Below are 21,051 nucleotides of genomic sequence, written 5' to 3'. Positions count from 1 at the left end.
TGGTATGGTTGGCAGGGCCCCCCCTTTCTAACCTGCCAAGGCACGCACCACGCTCGCCCCGCCCTTGTTACGCCTCTGATCTTTCCACTTAAGTTTGTGCTCCTGCACAGAAGTGGAAGCAGGCGCTGTCTGTAGAATCTCTAGATATTTTAAAAAATAAAATAAAAAAATGGTCTTTTTGAGAAAATCAAAATTTTGCTTTATTTTATTTTTTACATTTTTAGTTTTTATGGAACTATAATGCTGTGTTATATATCATATGAAAGGACGTTTAAAATGAGATGTTGCCCAACTCTCTAGCTCAATTAGGTGAGCTGCAAGTGACATTTAAATACAGTTAATAGCACATTTTTTGTAAAATATTGCAGCTTTAAAGGCATATAACTTCAAACCCGTTGAACATATCAACCTAAGATTTGGGAGTTTTCTTTACATCCATGGCAGCATTTATTATAGCAAATTTCATTACAATCTGAAACGGTCAGTCTGAAACCTGTGTGGATTTGATGTGGAATAACCCTACTCCTTTCTTCCAATTACTCAAATAACCTTCATTTGTCCAACCAATACCCATTTAATGATTGTATGTATTTGAGGGATGTGGTCAGCATCCCAACCATCAGATTGCCGATAGCGGCATCCCGACAGTCAGAATCCCGATGGTAAGTAAAAACGTATTTAAATTGTTTTTGACAGCCGATAGCACAAATAAGATTTGGCTGTAATATGAATGCCATACCATTTGTATATCTAACCAGGGAAAACAAAATCCTTGTACTGTACTCTATGTGATGAAATTTGCCAAACGTACATGATCAAGAAGTTTTTCCCTTATATACTGTATAATTGAGGATGGTTGTCATGTCTCTGTCATGTGTGTGCCACACCAGGACCACTCCAACAGCTCCCACTGATGACTGTTACTAGAGTAATATCAAGTTAAAACATTTCAACAAAAATATATTTATCATGTGAGTTAACCTACCTTTAAAACAGCAATGAATGGTACAAAGTTAACTCTCTGAAGTCCATTTTTATAAAGGTCTGAAAAAGACAAGTGTTATGATCTCATTATTTCATCCTAACAACAATACCAGTATGCCTCTAAGTCTCCCATATAAAGTAAAAGTCTAATAAAAAAGTATAGGTTAAAAGCAAAAGATAGCCCATTAAAGTAATTTATTTTAGGAATAAAAAGAACCCAAAATGATAAACTGATATGACCTTATATAACATTATTATCCCAAATGAAGTGTTAGATAGGTATATTTCATCAATGGTCCTCCTATATGTGTGGCGTTTGTATGTCCTTAGAATGTAAAATGCCATACTAGCTGTATCTTCTGAAACTTCTCACTGCTTAGTTTTTAACCTTTTTTTTCTGTATGTGTGCCCTTGATCTCTTTTCCTGTCAGCTAACCTAGAACAGAAGCATATTTTACAGCCGAGAAAAGTACACGTCCCAGCAAGCCCTGTCATGCATAGTGTTAGGGCATGTTGACGCTTGTAAAATGACAAGTGCCAGCATATACATAGCTGCTATTTGTAGAACTACAAGCATCAGCATACCCAGGTACCCAGGGCACACTGGGTTGTGTAGTTAATCGAATAAAGAAACACTAGAAAAAAACCTACAATGGTTAATATTTACAATAAATAAACACTCCGCAAGTAAAACCCTGTTCTACCACTTTATTATCCATTTATGCAAGGCTTGTAATCTACAGGGGGAAAAACACACGTGGCAAAAATAAGATTTTACTCACCGGTAAATCTATTTCTCGTAGTCTGTAGTGGATGCTGGGGACTCCGTAAGGACCATGGGGAATAGACGGGCTCCGCAGGAGACTGGGCACTCTAAGAAAGATTTAGTACTACTGGTGTGCACTGGCTCCTCCCTCTATGCCCCTCCTCCAGACTCAGTTAAGGAAACTGTGCCCGGAAGAGCTGACATTACAAGGAAAGGATTTTGGAATCCAGGGTAAGACTCATACCAGCCACACCATATAACTTGTGATAACATACCAAGTTAACAGTATGAACAATCAACAAAGCATCAACCACGGATGCCAACATAACATAACCCTTTATTAAGCAATAACTATATACACGTATTGCAGAAAGTCCGCACTTGGGACGGGCGCCCAGCATCCACTACGGACTACGAGAAATAGATTTACCGGTGAGTAAAATCTTATTTTCTCTAACGTCCTAGTAGATGCTGGGGACTCCGTAAGGACCATGGGGATTATACCAAAGCTCCCAAACGGGCGGGAGAGTGCGGATGACTCTGCAGCACCGAATGGGCAAACACAAGGTCCTCCTCAGCCAGGGTATCAAACTTGTAGAATTTTGCAAAAGTGTTTGAACCCGACCAAGTAGCTGCTTGGCAAAGCTGTAATGCCGAGACCCCTCGGGCAGCCGCCCAAGAAGAGCCCACCTTCCTAGTGGAATGGGCTTTTATCGATTTTGGATGCGGCAATCCAGTCGCAGAATGAGCCTGCTGAATCGTGTTACAGATCCAGCGAGCAATAGTTTGCTTTGAAGCAGGAGCACCCAGCTTGTTGGATGCATACAGGATAAACAGCGAGTCAGTTTTCCTGACTCCAGCTGTTCTGGCCACATAAATCTTCAAAGCCCTGACTACATCAAGCAACTTGGAATCCTCCAAGTTACGAGTAGCCGTAGACACCACAATAGGTTGTTTCAAATTAAAAGATGACACCACCTTCGGCAGAAATTGTGGACGAGTCCGCAATTCTGCCCTGTCCACATGGAAAACCAGATAGGGGCTTTTACATGACAAAGCCGCCAATTCTGACACACGCCTAGCCGAAGCTAAGGCCAATAGCATGACCACCTTCCACGTGAGAAACTTTATCTCCACGGTCTTGAGCGGTTCAAACCAGTGGGATTTCAGGAAACCCAACACCACGTTGAGATCCCAAGGTGCCACTGGTGGCACAAAAGGGGGCTGAATATGCAGCACTCCCTTAACAAACGTCTGAAACTCAGGAAGAGAAGCCAGTTCTTTTTGAAAGAAAATGGATAGGGCCGAAATCTGGACCTTTATGGACCCCAACTTCAAGCCCATAGTCACTCCAGACTGTAGGAAGTGCAGGAACCGGCCCAGCTGGAATTCCTCTGTAGGGGCCTTCCTGGCCTCACACCAGGCAACATATTTTCGCCATATACGGTGATAGTGTTTTGCTGTCACGTCCTTCCTAGCCTTTATTAGCGTAGGAATAACTTCATCCGGAATGCCTTTTTCCGCTAGGATCCGGCGTTCAACCGCCATGCCGTCAAACGCAGCCGCGGTAAATCTTGGAACAGACAGGGCCCCTGTTGCAACAGGTCCTGTCTGAGAGGCAGAGGCCATGGGTCCTCTGTGAGCATTTCTTGCAGTTCCGGGTACCAAGCCCTTCTTGGCCAATCCGGAACAATGAGTATTGTTCTCACACCTTTTTCTTACGATTCTCAGCACCTTGGGTATGAGAGGAAGAGGAGGAAATACATAGACCGACTGGAACACCCACGGTGTCATTAGTGCGTCCACAGCTATCGCCTGAGGGTCCCTTGACCTGGCGCAATACCTTTTTAGCTTTTTGTTGAGGCGGGATGCCATCATGTCCACCTGTGGCAGTTCCCATCGATTTGTAATCTGTGTGAAGACTTCTTGATGAAGTCCCCACTCTCCCGGGTGGAGGTCGTGCCTGCTGAGGAAGTCTGCTTCCCAGTTGTCCACTCCCGGAATGAACACTGCTGACAGTGCTTGCACGTGATTCTCCGCCCAACGAAGAATCCTGGTGGCTTCCGCCATCGCCACTCTGCTTCTTGTGCCGCCCTGGCGGTTTACATGAGCCACTGCGGTGATGTTGTCTGACTGAATCAGCACCGGTTGGTTGCGAAGCAGAGGCTCCGCTTGACTCAGGGCGTTGTATATGGCCCTTAGTTCCAGGATATTTATGTGCAGACAAGCCTCCTCACTTGACCACAACCCTTGGAAGTTTCTTCCCTGAGTGACTGCCCCCCATCCTCTGAGGCTCGCATCCATGGTCACCAGGACCCAGTCCTGTATGCCGAACCTGCGGCACTTGAGAAGGTGAGCACTCGCATGGAACCTGCCGAAGGGAATGGCTTCGTATGATGCCACCATCTTTCCCAGGACTCGCGTGCAGTGATGCACCGACACCTGTTTCGGTTTTAAGAGTTCTCTGACTAGAGTCACGAGCTCCTGAGCCTTCTCCGCCGGGAGAAACACCTTCTTCTGGTCTGTGTCCAGAATCATGCCCAGAAAGGGCAGACGCGTCGTAGGAATCAGCTGCGACTTTGGGATATTCAGAATCCAGCCGTGCTGTTGCAACACTTCCTGAGAGTGTGTTACGCTGATCAGCAACTGCTCTCTGGACCTCGCCTTTATGAGGAGATCGTCCAAGTATGGGATAATTGTGACTCCTTGCTTTCTCAGGAGCACCATCATTTCCGCCATTACCTTGGTAAATATTCTCGGTGCCGTGGAGAGCCCAAACGGCAACGTCTGGAATTGGTAATGACAGTCCTGTACCACAAATCTGAGGTACTCCTGATGAGGTGGATAAATGGGGACATGCAAGTAAGCATCCTCGATGTCCAGAGACACCATAAAATCCCCCTCTTCCAGGCTTGCAATGACCGCTCTGAGCGATTCCATTTTGAACTTGAATCTTTTCAGATAAATGTTCAGGGACTTTAAATTCAATATGGGTCTGACCGAACCGTCCGGTTTCGGTACCACAAACATTGTGGAATAGTATCCCCTTCCCTGTTGAAGGAGGGGAACCTTTACCACCACCTGCTGGAGATATAACTTGTGAATTGCCGCTAACACTACCTCCCTTTCCATGGGGGAAGCTGGCAGGGCCGATTTGAGGTAACGGTGAGGGGGCATCACTTCGAATTCCAGCTTGTATCCCTGAGACACAATCTGTATAGCCCAGGGATCCACCTGTGAGCGAACCCACTGGTGGCTGAAATTTCGGAGACGCGCCCCCACCGCTCCTGGCTCCACCTGTGGAGCCCCAGCGTAATTCGGTGGATTTAGTGGAAGCCGGGGAGGACTTCTGTTCCTGGGAACTAGCTGTATGGTGCAGCTTCTTTCCTCTACCCCTGCCTCTGGCCAGAAAGGATGCACCTCTGACTTTCTTGCTTTTTTGTGATCGAAAGGACTGCATTTGGTAATACGGTGCTTTCTTAGGCTGTGGGGGAATATATGGCAAAAAATGTGACTTCCCAGCCGTAGCTGTGGAAACTAGGTCCGAGAGACCGTCCCCAAATAATTCCTCACCATTGTAAGGTAAAACCTCCATGTGCTTTTTGGAGTCGGCATCACCTGTCCATTGCCGAGTCCACAGGACTCTTCTGGCAGAAATCGACATTGCATTTATTCTAGAGCCCAGTAGGCAAATGTCCCTCTGGGCATCCCTCATATATAGGACAGCGTCTTTTATATGCCCCAGGGTCAGTAAAATAGTATCCTTGTCCAAGGTATCCAGTTCCTCAGACAGATTATCTGTCCATGCTGCTACAGCACTACACATCCAGGCCGACGCAATTGCCGGCCTCAGTAGAGTACCTGAATGCGTATAGACAGACTTCAGGATACTTTCCTGCTTCCTATCCGCAGGATCCTTTAGGGAGGCAGTATCCTGTGACGGCAGGGCCACCTTTTTTAGATAAGCGTGTCAGAGCTTTGTCTACCCTAGGGGAGGATTCCCAGCGCATCCTGTCCGTTGGCGGGAAAGGGTACGCCATAAGTAACCTTTTGGAAATCAGCACTTTCCTATTGGGGGAATCCCACGCTTTTTCACATAACTCATTTAACGGGGGAAAAGGGTCACCTCTTGCTTTTTCTCCCCATACATATAAACCCTCTTGTCAGGGACAGGGTTTACCTCTGATATGTGCAATACATCCTTCATTGCTATAATCATGTAGCGGATGGCTTTAGCCATTTTAGGCTGCAATTTTGCATCATCGCCATCGACACTGGAGTCAGAATCCGTGTCAATATCTGTGTCAACAATATGGGATAGTGGGCGCTTCTGAGACCCTGACTGCCTCTGCGCTGTAGGATCAGGCATGGGCTGAGACCCTGACTGTCCCAAGGTTTCAGCTTTATCCAACCTTTTATGCAAGGAGTTTACATTATCATTTAACACCTTCCACATATCCATCCAATCAGGTGTCGGCGCCGTCGGCGGAGACACGTCATTCATCTGCACCTGCTCTGCCTCCACATAGCCCTCCTCGTCAAACATGTTGACACAAGGGTACCGACACACCACACACACAGGGGATGCTCTATTTGAGGACAGGACCCCCACAAGGCCTTTTGGAGAGACAGAGAGAGAGTATGCCAGCACACACCCCAGCGCTATATAACCCAGGAATCACACAGTAACTTAGTGTTTACCCAGTAGCTGCTGTATATATGATTAATGCGCTAAATTTATGTGCCCCCCCCCCCTCTCTTTTTAACCTCTTTCTACCGTGAGTCTGCAGGGGAGAGCCTGGGGAGCTTCCTCTCAGCGGAGCTGTGGAGAGAAAATGGCGCTGGTGAGTGCTGAGGAAGAAGCCCCGCCCCCTCAGCGGCGGGCTTCTGTCCCGCGATGTAAAAATAATGGCGGGGGCTCATGCATATTACAGTGCCCAGCTGTATATATGCTGCTTTTTGCCAAGAGGTACTCAATTGCTGCCCAGGGCGCCCCCCCCCCCTGCGCCCTGCACCCTACAGTGACCGGAGTGTGTGGGTTAGTGTGGGAGCAATGGCGCACAGCTGCAGTGCTGTGCGCTACCTCATATGAAGACCGGAGTCTTCTGCCGCCGATTTTGACATCTTCTTGCTTCAACCCGCCGGCTTCTGTCTTCTGGCTCTGCGAGGGGGGCGGCGGCGCGGCTCCGGGAACGGACGACCAAGGTTAAGTTCCTGTGTTCGATCCCTCTGGAGCTAATGGTGTCCAGTAGCCTAAGAAGCGCAACCTAGCCGCAGTTAGTAGGTTTGCTTCTCTCCCCTCAGTCCCACGTAGCAGAGTCTGTTGCCCAGCAGAAGCTCTCTGAAAATAAAAAAACCTAACTAAAATACTTTCTTAATAGCAAGCTCAGGAGAGCTCACTAAAATGCACCCAGCTCCTTCCGGGCACAGATTCTAACTGAGGTCTGGAGGAGGGGCATAGAGGGAGGAGCCAGTGCACACCAGTAGTACTAAATCTTTCTTAGAGTGCCCAGTCTCCTGCGGAGCCCTTCTATTCCCCATGGTCCTTACGGAGTCCCCAGCATCCACTAGGACGTTAGAGAAAGACTGATTCTGGAAGGAACCCCAGCTTTTCTAACCATGCAGAGTATCTTTGCACTGGTTGGTCAGAGTGTGGACAAATACTCTGCTAGTTGTGGCTAAACCACACTGGGCTTAACCACAATGGAGGACATAGATAGTGTACTTACTTGATATAATGTATGAATGAAATACATTGCATATTCCATTGTGCAGTTTAGCCGCTTCTGACAAGTCAGATCCACTTTTCCCAAGCTTTGAGCAATCAGTATAGTGCATATAGCAGCATGTTCAAGGGGTGCTGCACTTTTTATCACCCACATTTTGTAGCTACCAGTCTATGCTGTGAGTGCTATTGCTGGTAGCACTTTTAAAGAGAGCCATGCCCGTTTTTAAAATAATTGATTTATTTAACAAAAAAAAAGGCACTAACAACATCTGGAACGTCCGTGCATCATCAGTATGGGTATTTGCACCAGTCTCAGGCACCTGTAAAATATGCCTATTGACAGGCATAAATGCAGGTTTCTGCAGGGCAGCACTGTGAAAATGCCCTCCTCTCCACCTTTTCACCTCTCCTGTTGTAAAGAGCTCTACATTCAAGAAGAGTGCAAGTCTGCAATAGCACATTTTTCTATGTTTGCTTTTCAGGGCTATGCAAAGCACATTACACATGCTCTACATCAATCCCTTTCTGTGCAACTACCTGTAATAGGGCCTTATTCAGGTGTGTCAGCAAACCAAAAAAGTTAGCAATTGGGCAAAACCATGTTGCACTGCAGGTGGGGCAGATGTAACATGTGCAAAGAGATTTAGATTTAACCCCCATAGTCAGTATACCCCAGAGATTTAACTACAAAAATGATTAGTTATTTTTGTATTTTTCTATATAATGTAATTATCTTTGTATTATTGTAATCATTTTTATAGTCATAGTTGTATTATTCTAAGTGTGTAAATCTGTGATACTAGCCAGTTCATCCCACACCATTAACCCAGAAGCAGAACTACCGTTGGTGCAGCAGGTGCATTGCACTGGGGCCGCTGAACACTGAGGGGCTCACTACTCTCCAGACCAGCTATGAGTTATCCATACTTACCGACTTTTTTGCTGCTCTCTCCGGGAGAGAGCAGCCAGGTCGGTTCGGCAGGGGGGCGGGCTGCGATGTGTGTGCAGAGGGGGGCGGGCCGGAGGCGGGCCGGGGGCGTGGCGGAGGCGGGCCGGGGGCGTGACTATGAGGATCGTGTCGTGTAAGCCCGCCCACTCTGTGTAATGCCGCTATTATGGCATTATACAGCAGGGGGCGTGGCTACGATGACGCGATTCAACAAGAATCGCGTCATCGCCTGCCCGGACCGTCCACTTTACTCGCTAAGTGGGCGGCCGGGCTTGGGGGGACCCCTGTAATCGGGAGACTTGCCTGCTCTTCCGGGGGGCCGGGAGGGTCACCCGATTTTCGGGAGCCTCCCGGCCATTCCGGGAGAGTAGGCAAGTCTGGAGTTATCCCCTGCTCCCCACCCCCACCCCCACCAGCCCATTTTGAGCAATGTTGGATGAATGGCCCAGTGTAGAGTGGAGGGTGGGCACCACTGCACGAGGGACCTGCCCCTTACCTTAGGTCTTGCCACCTATAAGGGCTGATGATCACAGCCACTTACTGCCTCTAATTAACAGACAACTGTAAAAAAAAAATTCTGATTCACCACTGTCTGCGAATTAAAGTATCACAACGGCTGTAACTGTCACTGTCAGAGTCTGCCTGACCGAGTGCATTCCGCTGTCACCGTCTGCCTTCTGTTGTCACCCTCTGCCTTCTGTTGTCACCCTCTGACTCTCTCTGTCCACCTCTGCCTCTCATTGCCTTACATTGTCACCCACTGCTTCTGCCCCTTCCTGTCAAATATGTGTCATATTGTGAACTTGGTTTGTGGTGGAGGAGGGGGGCACAAATTATATTTTTGCACCTGGGCCTTCCACTCACAAGTTCTGCCACTGCTCTGGGCTCACCGAACCTCAGTGCTGTGCAAAGGGAGGTAATTCATACAGACATTCTGATAGATTTGAAAACAAGATTAACCCTTGTCACTGTGGCTAATGGTAGACTTCATTACAAAAGTACATACTATACACTGTAAAAAATACATGAACTGAATTTAGTTACTGTTTTTAAAGAGATCAATGTAATTTTCTTTAGGTTTGATAGATAAACTATAATAATAAGCATGAGTATTATCAAAAGACAGTTTCCCAGTTTTATTCTCCCAGATGAGCATATCGTATACTTACTATAGAACATTACCAAAAGGCTACTCCAAACACACTACAAGAATAGCTAAACACATTCAGGCTTGATATATGAAATATGGGTAAAACTCAACTGTTTAATTTAACACTGACTTCCCACTGTAGCTTAGTTTAAAAGTACTGTAGAATGTAATGGTGTACAACTATAGGCTGTACAAATAACCGAAAGTGTAAACTGGGTACATAATTGTCCAATCCTCTGGAGATCCGACTCCATCAATCGACCCGCACACTTAATCCTGGTCGCCTGTCGGGTCTCCTGGTTTTAAATATGCGGAAAAACTAGGAGACCAGGTGACCGATATTGTAGTGTGTAGGCTGCAGAGACTGGGGCTGGCTATCAATCTCTATCAGTGTAGTGGCAGTGCAGGATCTGGAGGCATCCCAGCACCATCTGCCGATGCTGCAGTGGTAGCATATGGTGGCAGGACTGTAGATGTTACTTGTGCAGAGTTTGGCAGTGGGTGGCAGGCATAATAGTGGCGGGAAAGGATTCCTATTTCAAAAACAGTGCCGCAGTGCCATTTTCAAAATTCAAGATGGCCGCAGTGAGCCAATTGTGGTGAGCTGCATCATCGGCCGAACCCTTGTTCCAGCTAATATTAGCCAGCGTGAGGCAGCAGGTGTTAGCCCGATGGCGGAGGACGAACGATGAGGAGCTCCTTATGACTGAAGATGCCAGGGAAGTCTTAGATGGACAGGGGCCATGTAATAGAGATTAAAGTCACCGTCCTCTAGGTGAAGGTGCTGGTTAATATAATATTAAAACATTTGGTGTCCTGTTTTTATTTTTATATTTCTTTTACAGGTGGACTATAGGTGCCAGCGCCCCCTTAATGCCCCGTCTTAATTTACACTTAATAGTCATGATAATGTAACAGACGATTTGGATCTTGTATTGGAAGTAAACTTCTACTTCAGGACACACATGAAAGCAGCTATATTCCATCAATGAGCTGCCATCTTCCTAGATGAAACTTTAATGTGACATATTTGCAGGTTTTGAGAATTCACACAAATTGTTGCGAGGACATTACATTTCAGTTTGTTAAGCAACATTTTATAGAAAACACACAGGGCCTTATTCAGCATGCCTTCTGGAGTGTGCGCACGCACAGAAGCCACACTACACGTGTGCACACAGTGAGATGCGATGGCATCTCACATATATACGAACCCCTCTGCCTGATTGACAAGCAGAGGCATTCGCGGGGCGGGAGAGGGGCAACAACGCAATGTTTTTGCAGTGTTTGAGGGGGGGGGGGGGGGGGGGAGGAGTAGTCCGCACAATGCAGGCATGTCCGGACCATTTGCGAGGCAGGCTGGAGTGGCTGCATGATGTAACACGCAGCCTCTGCGAGCCTAAACATGGCGGGTAGCCATCTGCCTTCGCAGATATGCTGCGCAGGCAGAGGGCTACCGTTAACATGCAAGTGCTTCGCTGCTGAGTAAAGCATTCGCATGTTAGTGGTGGAAGGGAAGGGCGGACTTTCCATGTGCTGGGCTTCCCCCCGCATGCTAGTGTAAAGGGTTGTAGTTGTGCAATTTTTCGCACAACTACAACCCATGCTGAATTAGGCCCACAGCTAGAAATAAAACTTTGTCAAGACAAAGTTTAAAAAACAACAACCCCAAAGTAATTGAATTAAAAGGAACTAATAATGATAACCCACTGATTAATAAATGACCCTTTATTACTTAATTTAATGTAGTAAACAAACAGATTTAAACAGTGCGTAATTGCTATTAGCATCTGTTACATAATCCTTTCTTAGGCCCTTATCTTCTCAATAAACCATGTATTATTTATAGGAAGGCAAGAACACTCAAAACAATGTTAGCTCCTAGTAAACTTATAGGATAAGACACCGAAGAAGATGCCAATTGTTTAGCTAAGAGTAGAAAGGATTGTTTCCCTTGTTTCAATTTTAATAATTGTAGCATATGGTTAAAAATGGCTGTAGAATTTGGCGGATAACAAAAGCTCGCAGCTAATTAGGGGGGTTATTCAGGTTTGTTAGCAAACCAAAAAGTTAACAATTGGGCAAAACCATGTTGCACTGCAGGGGGGCCAGTTGTAACATGTGCAGAGAGATTTAGATTTAGGTTGGTTATATTGTTTATGTGTAGAGTAAATACTGGCTGCTTTATTTTTACACTGCAATTTAGATTTCAGTTTGAACACACCACACCCAAATCTAACTCTCTCTGCACATGTTACATCCACCCCAACTGCAGTGCAACATGGTTTTGCCCGACTGCAGGGACGGTTCTACACCTTGTGGCGCCCAGTGCGAAAGTTTCCACTGCCCCATCCCCCCTGCGGCAAAACAGTTAGTGCGCGCAAAAAATAGGGGCGTGGCTTCATAGGGGAGGGGCGTGGCCACAGTTATGCTCCCAGTAGCTGTGCTCCCAGTAGCTGTGCTCCCAGATTTGCCCCAAGTAGTTGTGCCCCCCAGTTGATTTGCCCCCAGTAGATATACCCCCTGTAGCTGTGCCCCCAGTATATGCCCCCTGTATCTGTGCCCCCAGTAGATATGCCCCCTGTAGCTATGCACCCTGTAGATATGCCCCTGTAGCTGTGCCCCCAGTAGATATGCCCCCTGTAGATTTGCCCCAGTAGTTGTGCCCCCAGTAGTTGTGCCCCAAGTAGTTGTGCCCCCTGTTGCTTTGCCCCCAGTAGTTGTGCCCCCTGTCGTTTTGCCCCCAGTAGTTGTGCCCCATTTCTTTGCCCCCCAGTAGTTGTGACCTCTCTTTCTTTGCCCCCAGTAGTTGTGCCCCGTTGCTTGCCCCCTGTCGCTGTGCCCCCTGTCACCGCTTACAAACACACAGATATGCCCCCTATAGCTATGCACCCTGTAGATATGCCCCTGTAGCTGTGCCCCCAGTGGATATGCCCCCTGTAGATTTGCCCCAGTAGTTGTGCCCCCTATAGCTATGCCCCCAGTAGTTGTGCCCCAAGTAGTTGTGCCCCCTGTTGCTTTGCCCCCAGTAGTTGTGCCCCCTGTCGCTTTGCCCCCAGTAGTTGTGCCCCATTTCTTTGCCCCCCAGTAGTTGTGACCCCTCTTTCTTTGCCCCCAGTAGTTGTGCCCTGTTGCTTTGCCCCCTGTCGCTGTGCCCCCTGTCACCGCTTACAAACACACACACACACACACACAAATAAAAAAAACAATACTTACCACTGCCCAGCTCCTGCTTCTCGACCGCTGCTGCTGCTTCGTCTGGCCGCCGGCTTCACTCTATGGGAGAGACGTCATGACGTCTCTCCCATAGCAGCGCCGCACAGACAAGACACTAGAGGTCAATACTGACCTCTAGTGTCTGTCTCTGGAGCCGGCTGTGGCGGACACCCACACAGCCCACGGCGTTCGCTGCAGCCGTGGAGCGGGGTGCGGGTAGGCGGCGGTGCCTGCGGGGTGACTGCCGCCGCAAAGCCCCGGGCGAAGGCACTGCTTGCCCGCACCAAGAACCGCTCCTGCCCGACTGCTAACTTTTTTGGTTTGCTAACAAACCTGAATAAGGCCCTAGGTGCGGTGAAGTAGGAGTGGACTCCATATATTTCTAAGAGGTTCAGGGCTGTACAAATTGATCAAGTGTTTTTATATAAGGATTTTTAATCCTAATTTTTATTAAAGTTGTAAATTGTTATGCTACAGTACACCAGTGCTTCTCAAATTCATTTCTCGGGATGCCGTAACTGCACACTTTACATTTCTCCTTGCTGAAGCACAGGTGTATTCATTACATTTTAAAAGATCCAAAGGTGGTAATTCACTTGTGATTCTGTGTGGTCCCCTGGAAAACATGAACTGTTGCTGTGTCCTAAGGACTGGATTTGAGAAGCAATGTACTAACTACACAATGGGCCTATTTCAGATCTGTTCGCTCGCTAGCATTTTCACTGCGCATCGATCAGGTAACTACTGTACATGCGTATGCACCGCGATACGCAGGCGCACCGTGCGGTTACAAAGTGGATCATTGTTGTGCACTGGTTCTAGAGAAGAATCCATTTGCACAGCCGTTCGCAAGGAGATTGACAGGAAGAGGGCGTTTGTGGGTGTCAACTGACCGTTTTCTGGGAGTGGCTGGAAAAACGCAGGCGTGTCAAAGCGTTTGCAGGGCGGGTGTCTGACGTCAATTCCGGGCTTGAATAGGCTGAAGTGATCGCAGCGGTTGAGTAAGGTCAGAGCTACTCAGAAACTGCACAAGCTGTTTTTGTACAGGGCGGCTGCACATGCGTTCGCACACATGCAAAGCTAAAATACACTCCCCTATAGGCAGCGTCTATCTGTTTGCAGCGCTGGGTGTAATTGCAGGATAGCTGAAATTGATGGAATAGAAGCATTCTTTGATGAAAACTGAAGTACAAAGAATTCCCAGATAAGCAATTTAAGTACAGAAATTATAAATGTTTGGTGATCATTTGAGAAATTTCTAAAGTACTACACTATCAGCACTCTCTTGGAGTGCGTTTGTGACGTTTGTTTTTTCAAGCACATATGTGATCAGAATATTCACATTCCACCCCAAACATCCTGGCAGCCAATCCTCAGAACAACTCAGTGCAAAGGTAAACAACTGCTATTATCGCTGGGCTAAAATATAATAGAATCATAGATTATATTGTGTTGTTATTATTATGCAGTCAGAGTACACAGTTAAAATGAGTCTGAGTAGCTGCACAGCTTCGGCAAAAGCCAGCACTGTTTCTACAGTTTAATATGGGGTATATTCAATTGAAGTCGGATCCATTCCGACATTCATTTGTCGGAATGGATCCGACCTGGGCTATTCAATATCATCTCAATTCGACTTGAGATGAGGGACCTGAGATAGGGGAGAGCAACTGGCAGACGGGGGAGAGCAGAGCTGCAGCAGCGGCTATATAGCCGCTGCTGTAGCGCTGCTCTCCCCCGTCTGCCCGCGTCTCTTACCCGTCTCCCCCACGTCTCTCTGCCTCTCCCCGTCCCTCCTCTCCCCGTCCCCGCATCACAGCCGCCGCTCACGGCAGCGTCCACTCGGCTCCGGTTCCAGCAAGCGAGGTCTCGCTTGCTGGAGCCGGGTGGATGCTGCTGTGAGCGGCAGCTGTGACATCCTCTGGCACTGCTCTTCGTCTGCCTGCGGCTCTCCCGGTCTCAGGTCACTCATCTCACTTCGATTTTTTTTTAAAGTCAAATTGAGATGGTTGAAAAGGGCGGCAGCTATTCCGCCGATCCAAGTGCTTTTCGACAAGTTGAATTCCTCGACTTGTCGAATCATTTGGGGTTATATTGAGTAGGTCGGAACTCCTTCCGACCTAAAAAAGTCGAAAAACTACCGTCTTTTCAACAGATGGCAGCTTCCGACTTCAATTGAATATACCCCTATGACAAGTGGTACTGCACAAACTCACAGGAAACGCATTCTCTGTCTCCCTACTCATAATACAGCTGAGATGGGGGCCACAAAATTATAATTGGGCAAGGCCAATATGAACTCAGCCACCAGACCAACAAAGAAGAAGTGGTACTTAGTACCGCCCCACCTCTCACTGCCCCAGGCTAGTAAAGGTACACACATTCTATATTAAAGGCAGTGCAAGCAGTCAACCCATGTAGATGTTTTACCAATTAAGATGATTACTACATTCTGCTTAATGCTAAGTACACACTATTCCCTTATTGGGTTGATTGGCCAATGTTTGATTTATCATCCAAATAATTGGATAGTGTATTAGAGCTGATTAATGGCTTAAAATGCCTCTGTAACAGCAAGATCGGGGGAACGGCTTCCCTATCCTGTTCAGTAGATTAAATTAAATTACACACTGAGCGCACCGATACAACAATTACTCCATTTATCGGATTGGTGATACCCGTCAGGCAGTGTGTACCTGGCTTAAGGTATTTTGCCAAGACAGCATGCCACTCTGTACCCTTGCATCAAACAGTCTAGAAAGAAGACAAAATCAATTCACAGACACTTTTTTCTATAGAAGAAAACATAAAAATGTATTCAGAATGAGTGACAATACTTATTCTATGACACTTCATAAAAAAAGACTTTATTGATTAACTTGAAGAATGTATATTTTTACTCTTATTTAAATATGCTGCTAATTAGGAAGATGATGAAGTACACCATTCTCTTTCAATCTCCCACTATAATGAATATTGTAAACATTTTAAAGCTTCTTTTGAAAACTAGATTTTTCTTTTTTTTCTTTTTTTTTCTTTTTTTGTGGTGTTTTTTTACAGCTCCAATGCAAAGAACAAGGATCACTATATGGTACATTTTCCTTTTTTTAAGAATGTTTTGTAAAAGTTGGCAGTTAAACACGGTCAGTGGAGACACAGTGAAGGTCATTCAGCTTCCGTCAGATCTACAACATCATGTGAAAAGTACCGATGTCCTGTACTTTGCACATGTGCAGGACGAGTCCTGCGATGTAGGAAGCAGGATGGCTGAAGACTGTCAGTGATTGACAGCCTGCTGCTGTTGGGGGGTGGCAGCGACCTCCATTTCCCAAAACGGGGGCATGTTATTGCCATTTAGGGAGGGAAGAGTCCGGGGACGGAGATTTCTTGACCACTGCAACTGGCGGCTTGCACGTCCCCATGGGTGCAGCAAGCCGCCCAATAGTGCTTGAGTGATCTGATGTCTTTGTCCTCGGACGCAGGTCAGATCACTACTTGCAACAGTAGGCGTCTTTTTGTAAAAGACCCCTCCTGCTGCATTACCATACAGATCTATCACTGCTGCTTCCAAGATAACGCAAAAAATAAATAAAAAAAAAGTATACATCTTTATATGTTGGTCATGTTTAAAGAAAATTGTACAAGTGGATTTCACTAATGTGGTATGTGGATCTAGAATGAGGGTGTAATGTATAAGATTTTGAAACAATCCTAGATACTATGGATGCTTTTGGGTTCTATAAAATTGTTCTATAAATTACAGCTCTCATCGGACTGAAATTTAAGTGGCAGGGCCACAGTCTGAAGTATCTGGGAATTTACCTGGTCAGGTAATATGAGTAACTGCACTTGGCAAACTACCCGTCCCTCTTTAAAAATATTTTTATCCATAGGGACACCAACATCGCTCTGTTTAAATTTAAAGGGCCAGGCATTCCAAACATGATATAACATTTGGTGCCGGAGTATTGGGTGCATATCCTGTACTCCAGCGTCTGTTATGCTAGAGCTCCCAGTATAATAATTTGTGTTCTGATGCAGTCCACCTGATGATTCTAATTGCCTGCCTCCTTGGTACTGCTCCTAACCCATTTATAACACAACCTTTCAGCCTGCTTTTGTACCCACCAGCCAGTACATAGGAACCTCATCAGCGTGCCGTGACCTGCGAATCAAATGCAGCGAGGCCTGAACCACCATGTGGGGGTTCCTGGAGAAGGCTGGTGTGCAGATGGGTATGTGAGGGAAAACTGGCAGTCAGGCGGGCAGCAGGTGATCAGTGCAGGTGGGCAGCAGTGTGCTTATGAGAGAAAAGATAGCGGAAGATGTGGCATGAAAAAGCTGGTAAGCAGAAAAATATGTGAAGATAAAGCTTATGAGCAGAGGGGTATGTAAGGAAAAGGTGGAGATTTTCATGTCGTCAATATTCCGTTTCTCTGATTTAGAATAGACACTTGGAGACAGATGTAATAGGGTTTGAGTTTGCCGGAAGTGCGGGATGCAGGACGATCTCGGGCATTTTATTACAGCGGCAATCATTTACAAGGTATGGTTTTGCTTTGTAAATGATTGCCGCTTTATAAAAACCTCAGAGATTGTCCGGCATCCACTATCTCTGGCAAACTTTCTGTCTGAGTATGGCCTCCTACTGTATGTGAGCAATTAAGTTTCTGCATATGCAGCCATTTCAGCAACATGCTCGCAACCCACCCATAACACGCTACAAGTCCAGGAGTCTAAATTGCCACCTCAGTCACCGCCCTATGTATTTTCAATATACAGATGTGTCCACATACACTTTTTCTAATTTGCTCATTTTGGCACGTCATGCATAGCAGGACTAAGCTTTTTTCTACAAGTAGCGACTGAATGAATTTCACATTTTTTGTTAGCCATAAGAGAATATGTATAAAGTATATTAAAGCAAATTATGAAAAAATCCCCAAGCATGGCTAAATCTCATAGTCTATGGCAGAGGTACCAAATGCGGTCCTCGAGGCACCCCAACAGTCCAGGTTTTAGGTATATCCATTGCTCAGCACAGATAGTTAAATCAAATTGTCGAAGTCGAAAATATTAGACCCACACGCATCACGTGCAAACACCACACAGAGTGGCCTTCGTGCGGGTGCTTGTTCTGCCATGCGTGCGCATACCCGCACGTTGCATACAGTCACTCACGAAGCCCTGCGTATTAGCGTGTGGTATGAGTAAATACGGTAGCATACGCATTCGCATGGAAAAGCCACAAAGACATATTTAATCCACATAGTGCATAATTTACACATAGCCTACATGCACCACACCAGCAAGTTACATTTGCTTCAAAGGTATAACAATAGAGGGATTCAACTTTACAGGATATGAGGGGACAGAATTAGGTTAGGAGGTGGTGTTTGGTATCCAGTTGTACAGTATTTCAAGGGCAATATTCCGATGGCAGTTTGCAGAAAGTAGCACGCTACTGCACATAGATATGCACATGAATATATTATTAATATCACACTGTATGTACTGTACTCTTGATATTCGGCGGGAACCCAGTGGAATACATCTGCAAGTACACCTGGACCAGGCATCGCCCACCTATTCAAACCAACCTATGACCCCTCATGTACTGTAAATGACCAGCTCTTTGACCTATGAAAGAAGAGATTACAGTTTCCTTTGTTTCATGCTTTGACCACTGTATAAAACCAAGCCTCCTGGCTGGCCTCAGTCTATTTTCTGAAGGTCATCTATCCAGATTGACTGAGGACCGGAACCGGGATGCGCAGGTGAACAAACGTATGTATCCACTGGTTGTAGCTTTTCTCTTGTGTTATTGTATTTCTGTTGTACCCCCCCTTTTTTTTTTAAATAACTGATTTTTATTGAGGTTTTTCATATATAAGAAATATATAAGAAATATGCGTTTGACAATATGACATCAGCATCATAATGTGACGAACCTTAGAACATAGGGAACGTATGAGAAGTGGATCAATACAAGTATATCTAAGCCAAACAGCAATATGTAATAAGAAAATACAGTCAAACAAGGGGGGGGGGGGGTAGAAGATCAGAGCGCTGTCGGCCCATCAAAGGCAGAAACACCACATTAGGGTGGGGTCATGAACATACAACCATACATCATTATACATGGTTCCCAATTAAGTTATTGTAAATAAACTGATGTAATATTACATTAATAAAGATAATAACAAGCTAGGCATGTAGAAGATATGAAAAGACAAGAGAGAAGATGAAATCTAGAAGATTGACGAGGAGATAAAGAGGAGGATAGGAGTAGAAGAAGAGGGAAGCCAGATTATCTGGACATTGTCCACTGAGAATTTCCAAAGGTTGCAATTATCGCGGATTGGGTGGTCTGGTCTAGAGTAGCCATATAGGGGCCCCATTTTTTGTAGAACCTGGCAAGGTCAGAGGGACCCGTAAGGAGAGTGGACCTGCGATCAAAATACAAATATTGTAACATAGTTTTCAGAACTTCAGCTAGGGAGGGGGTCGATCTAACAACCCAATGTTTCAGAATTGCTTTTTTGGATATGGTAAACAACATGGTCAACATGGGGAAAAGTAGGTTAATCCCTCTCTCCGATCTCCAGGTAGAAAGATTAATGCAAAGACAGGCCAACGGGTCCGGTCTCAATGCCGCATGGAAATGGGTATTTATGAATACAAATAGTTTATTCCAAAAGCGTTGGATCCTAGTACAGCTCCAAAGGCAGTGGTAGAAAGTGGCTCTAGCTCCTTTACGTTTAGGGCACCTATTAGGGAATGCAGGATCAATGGGTATCTGTTCATAAGGAGGTAAGTATGCCCTATGGATGGATTTTATATGTACCTCCTGTAGGTACGCAGAACTAAGGATTGACATGGTCCGGTGATGGTGGTCTAAGAGGAGGTCACAGGAGGTCACGCTTGGAATGTCTGCTTGCCAGGAGGCAACCAGTCTGGAAATGAATGGCTTGGATGGGATATTTACAATGAGTGAGTAAATTTGCTTTAATTTGTAGGGATGGGATTCCCAGTGCTTTAGAATCTTAGCTAGTGGGGAAGAAGGAGATGAGAGGATAGAGTCGAGGAGCAATGAATGGAGATAGTGTCTCACTTGTAGATACATATAGAAGTGGGAGGACGGAATAGAGTACCTGTCTCTTAGTGTTGCAAATTGGGCGATATGGCCACCCGGGTCAAATACTTGTGAAGCAGCGCACAGCCCCCTCTCCCGCCATCGGACAAAAAGAGCATTGTGAAGGGAAGGAGGAAAAGAAGGGTTTCCCCAGAGGGACACATAAGAAGAAACAGTGTGGTCAGATTTGAGTTTTCTATGTAATTTCATCCAACTAAAGTAAGTGTCTCGAAATAAAGGATGTTTCAGGATTGATGGAGGTATGTCAGCTTTTTTGGTGTGTAGAAGGGCGCATGGGGAATAAGGTCGAAAAGCGTCAGTATCTAGAGCCAAGTCAGTATACGTGCTTTTTCCTAAGAGCCAGTCAGCAGCATATCGGAGAAAGAATGTAAGAGAGTAAGAAGGAAAGTCCCGGACTCCCAGTCCACCCATTGATTTGTCCATTACTAGTTTTGCAAAGGCCACTTTTGGTTTCTTCCCGTGCCATATAAATCGAGTCATAGCCTTGCGCAATGTAGAGCCATACGCTTCTCTGAGGCTGAATGAAAGAGACTGCATAATATAAAAGATTTTGGGAAATATTACAGATTTAAGGACTGCAATCCTTCCTAGCAATGAGAGCGGTAGGGTAGCCCAACCCTCTAGTTTAGAAAGCACGGCCTTAATGGCCGGGGAGAAATTAATCTCGTAGGTACGCGAAATATCACGTGTAATATTAACTCCTAGGTATTTAAAGTGAGACTGAGTGATCGTGAAGGGTGAAGCCTGGGTAAGAGAAGATAGTGTGGAAGGGGGGACGTATATAGGAAGCAATTCTGATTTTGTGACATTGATCTTATAGCCAGCCTTTTCACCAAAGTCCGAAATCAAACGCAGGATTTCCGGGACTGACGTGAGAGGGTTCGAGACAAATAATAACATGTCGTCAGCGAACAGGGCGACTTTAAGCTCAGTGTTGCCGATGGAGATGCCAGTAAAGGAAGGGGAAAGCCTAAGAGCCACTGCAAGAGGTTCTAGAGCGATGGCAAAAAGGAGTGGGGAGAGAGGGCAGCCCTGTCTAGTGCCTCTTTTTATATAGAAGGGGTCGGAAAGGAAACCGTTGCAAGAAATTTGAGTGGCCGGG

General features: G+C 46.0%; 1 protein-coding gene across 2 annotated transcripts in view; it reads right to left on the bottom strand.

Annotated features, from left to right (window-relative positions):
• The window catches only part of AFG1L (AFG1 like ATPase), a 402,277-nt gene that overhangs the window by 88,372 nt on the left and 292,854 nt on the right, over positions 1–21,051 (bottom strand). For both annotated transcript variants that reach the window (XM_063917076.1, XM_063917077.1), the window contains exon 7: positions 986–1,044. In XM_063917076.1, coding sequence (XP_063773146.1) covers positions 986–1,044 — 59 coding nt within the window. The remainder of the gene's footprint in view (positions 1–985; positions 1,045–21,051) is intronic.

This window comes from Pseudophryne corroboree, chromosome 4 (assembly GCF_028390025.1).
Source record: "Pseudophryne corroboree isolate aPseCor3 chromosome 4, aPseCor3.hap2, whole genome shotgun sequence".
Lineage (NCBI taxonomy): Eukaryota > Metazoa > Chordata > Amphibia > Anura > Myobatrachidae > Pseudophryne > Pseudophryne corroboree.
Note: the sequence above shows the minus strand (reverse complement) of the source record. Positions and strands in the feature narration are given on the sequence as shown.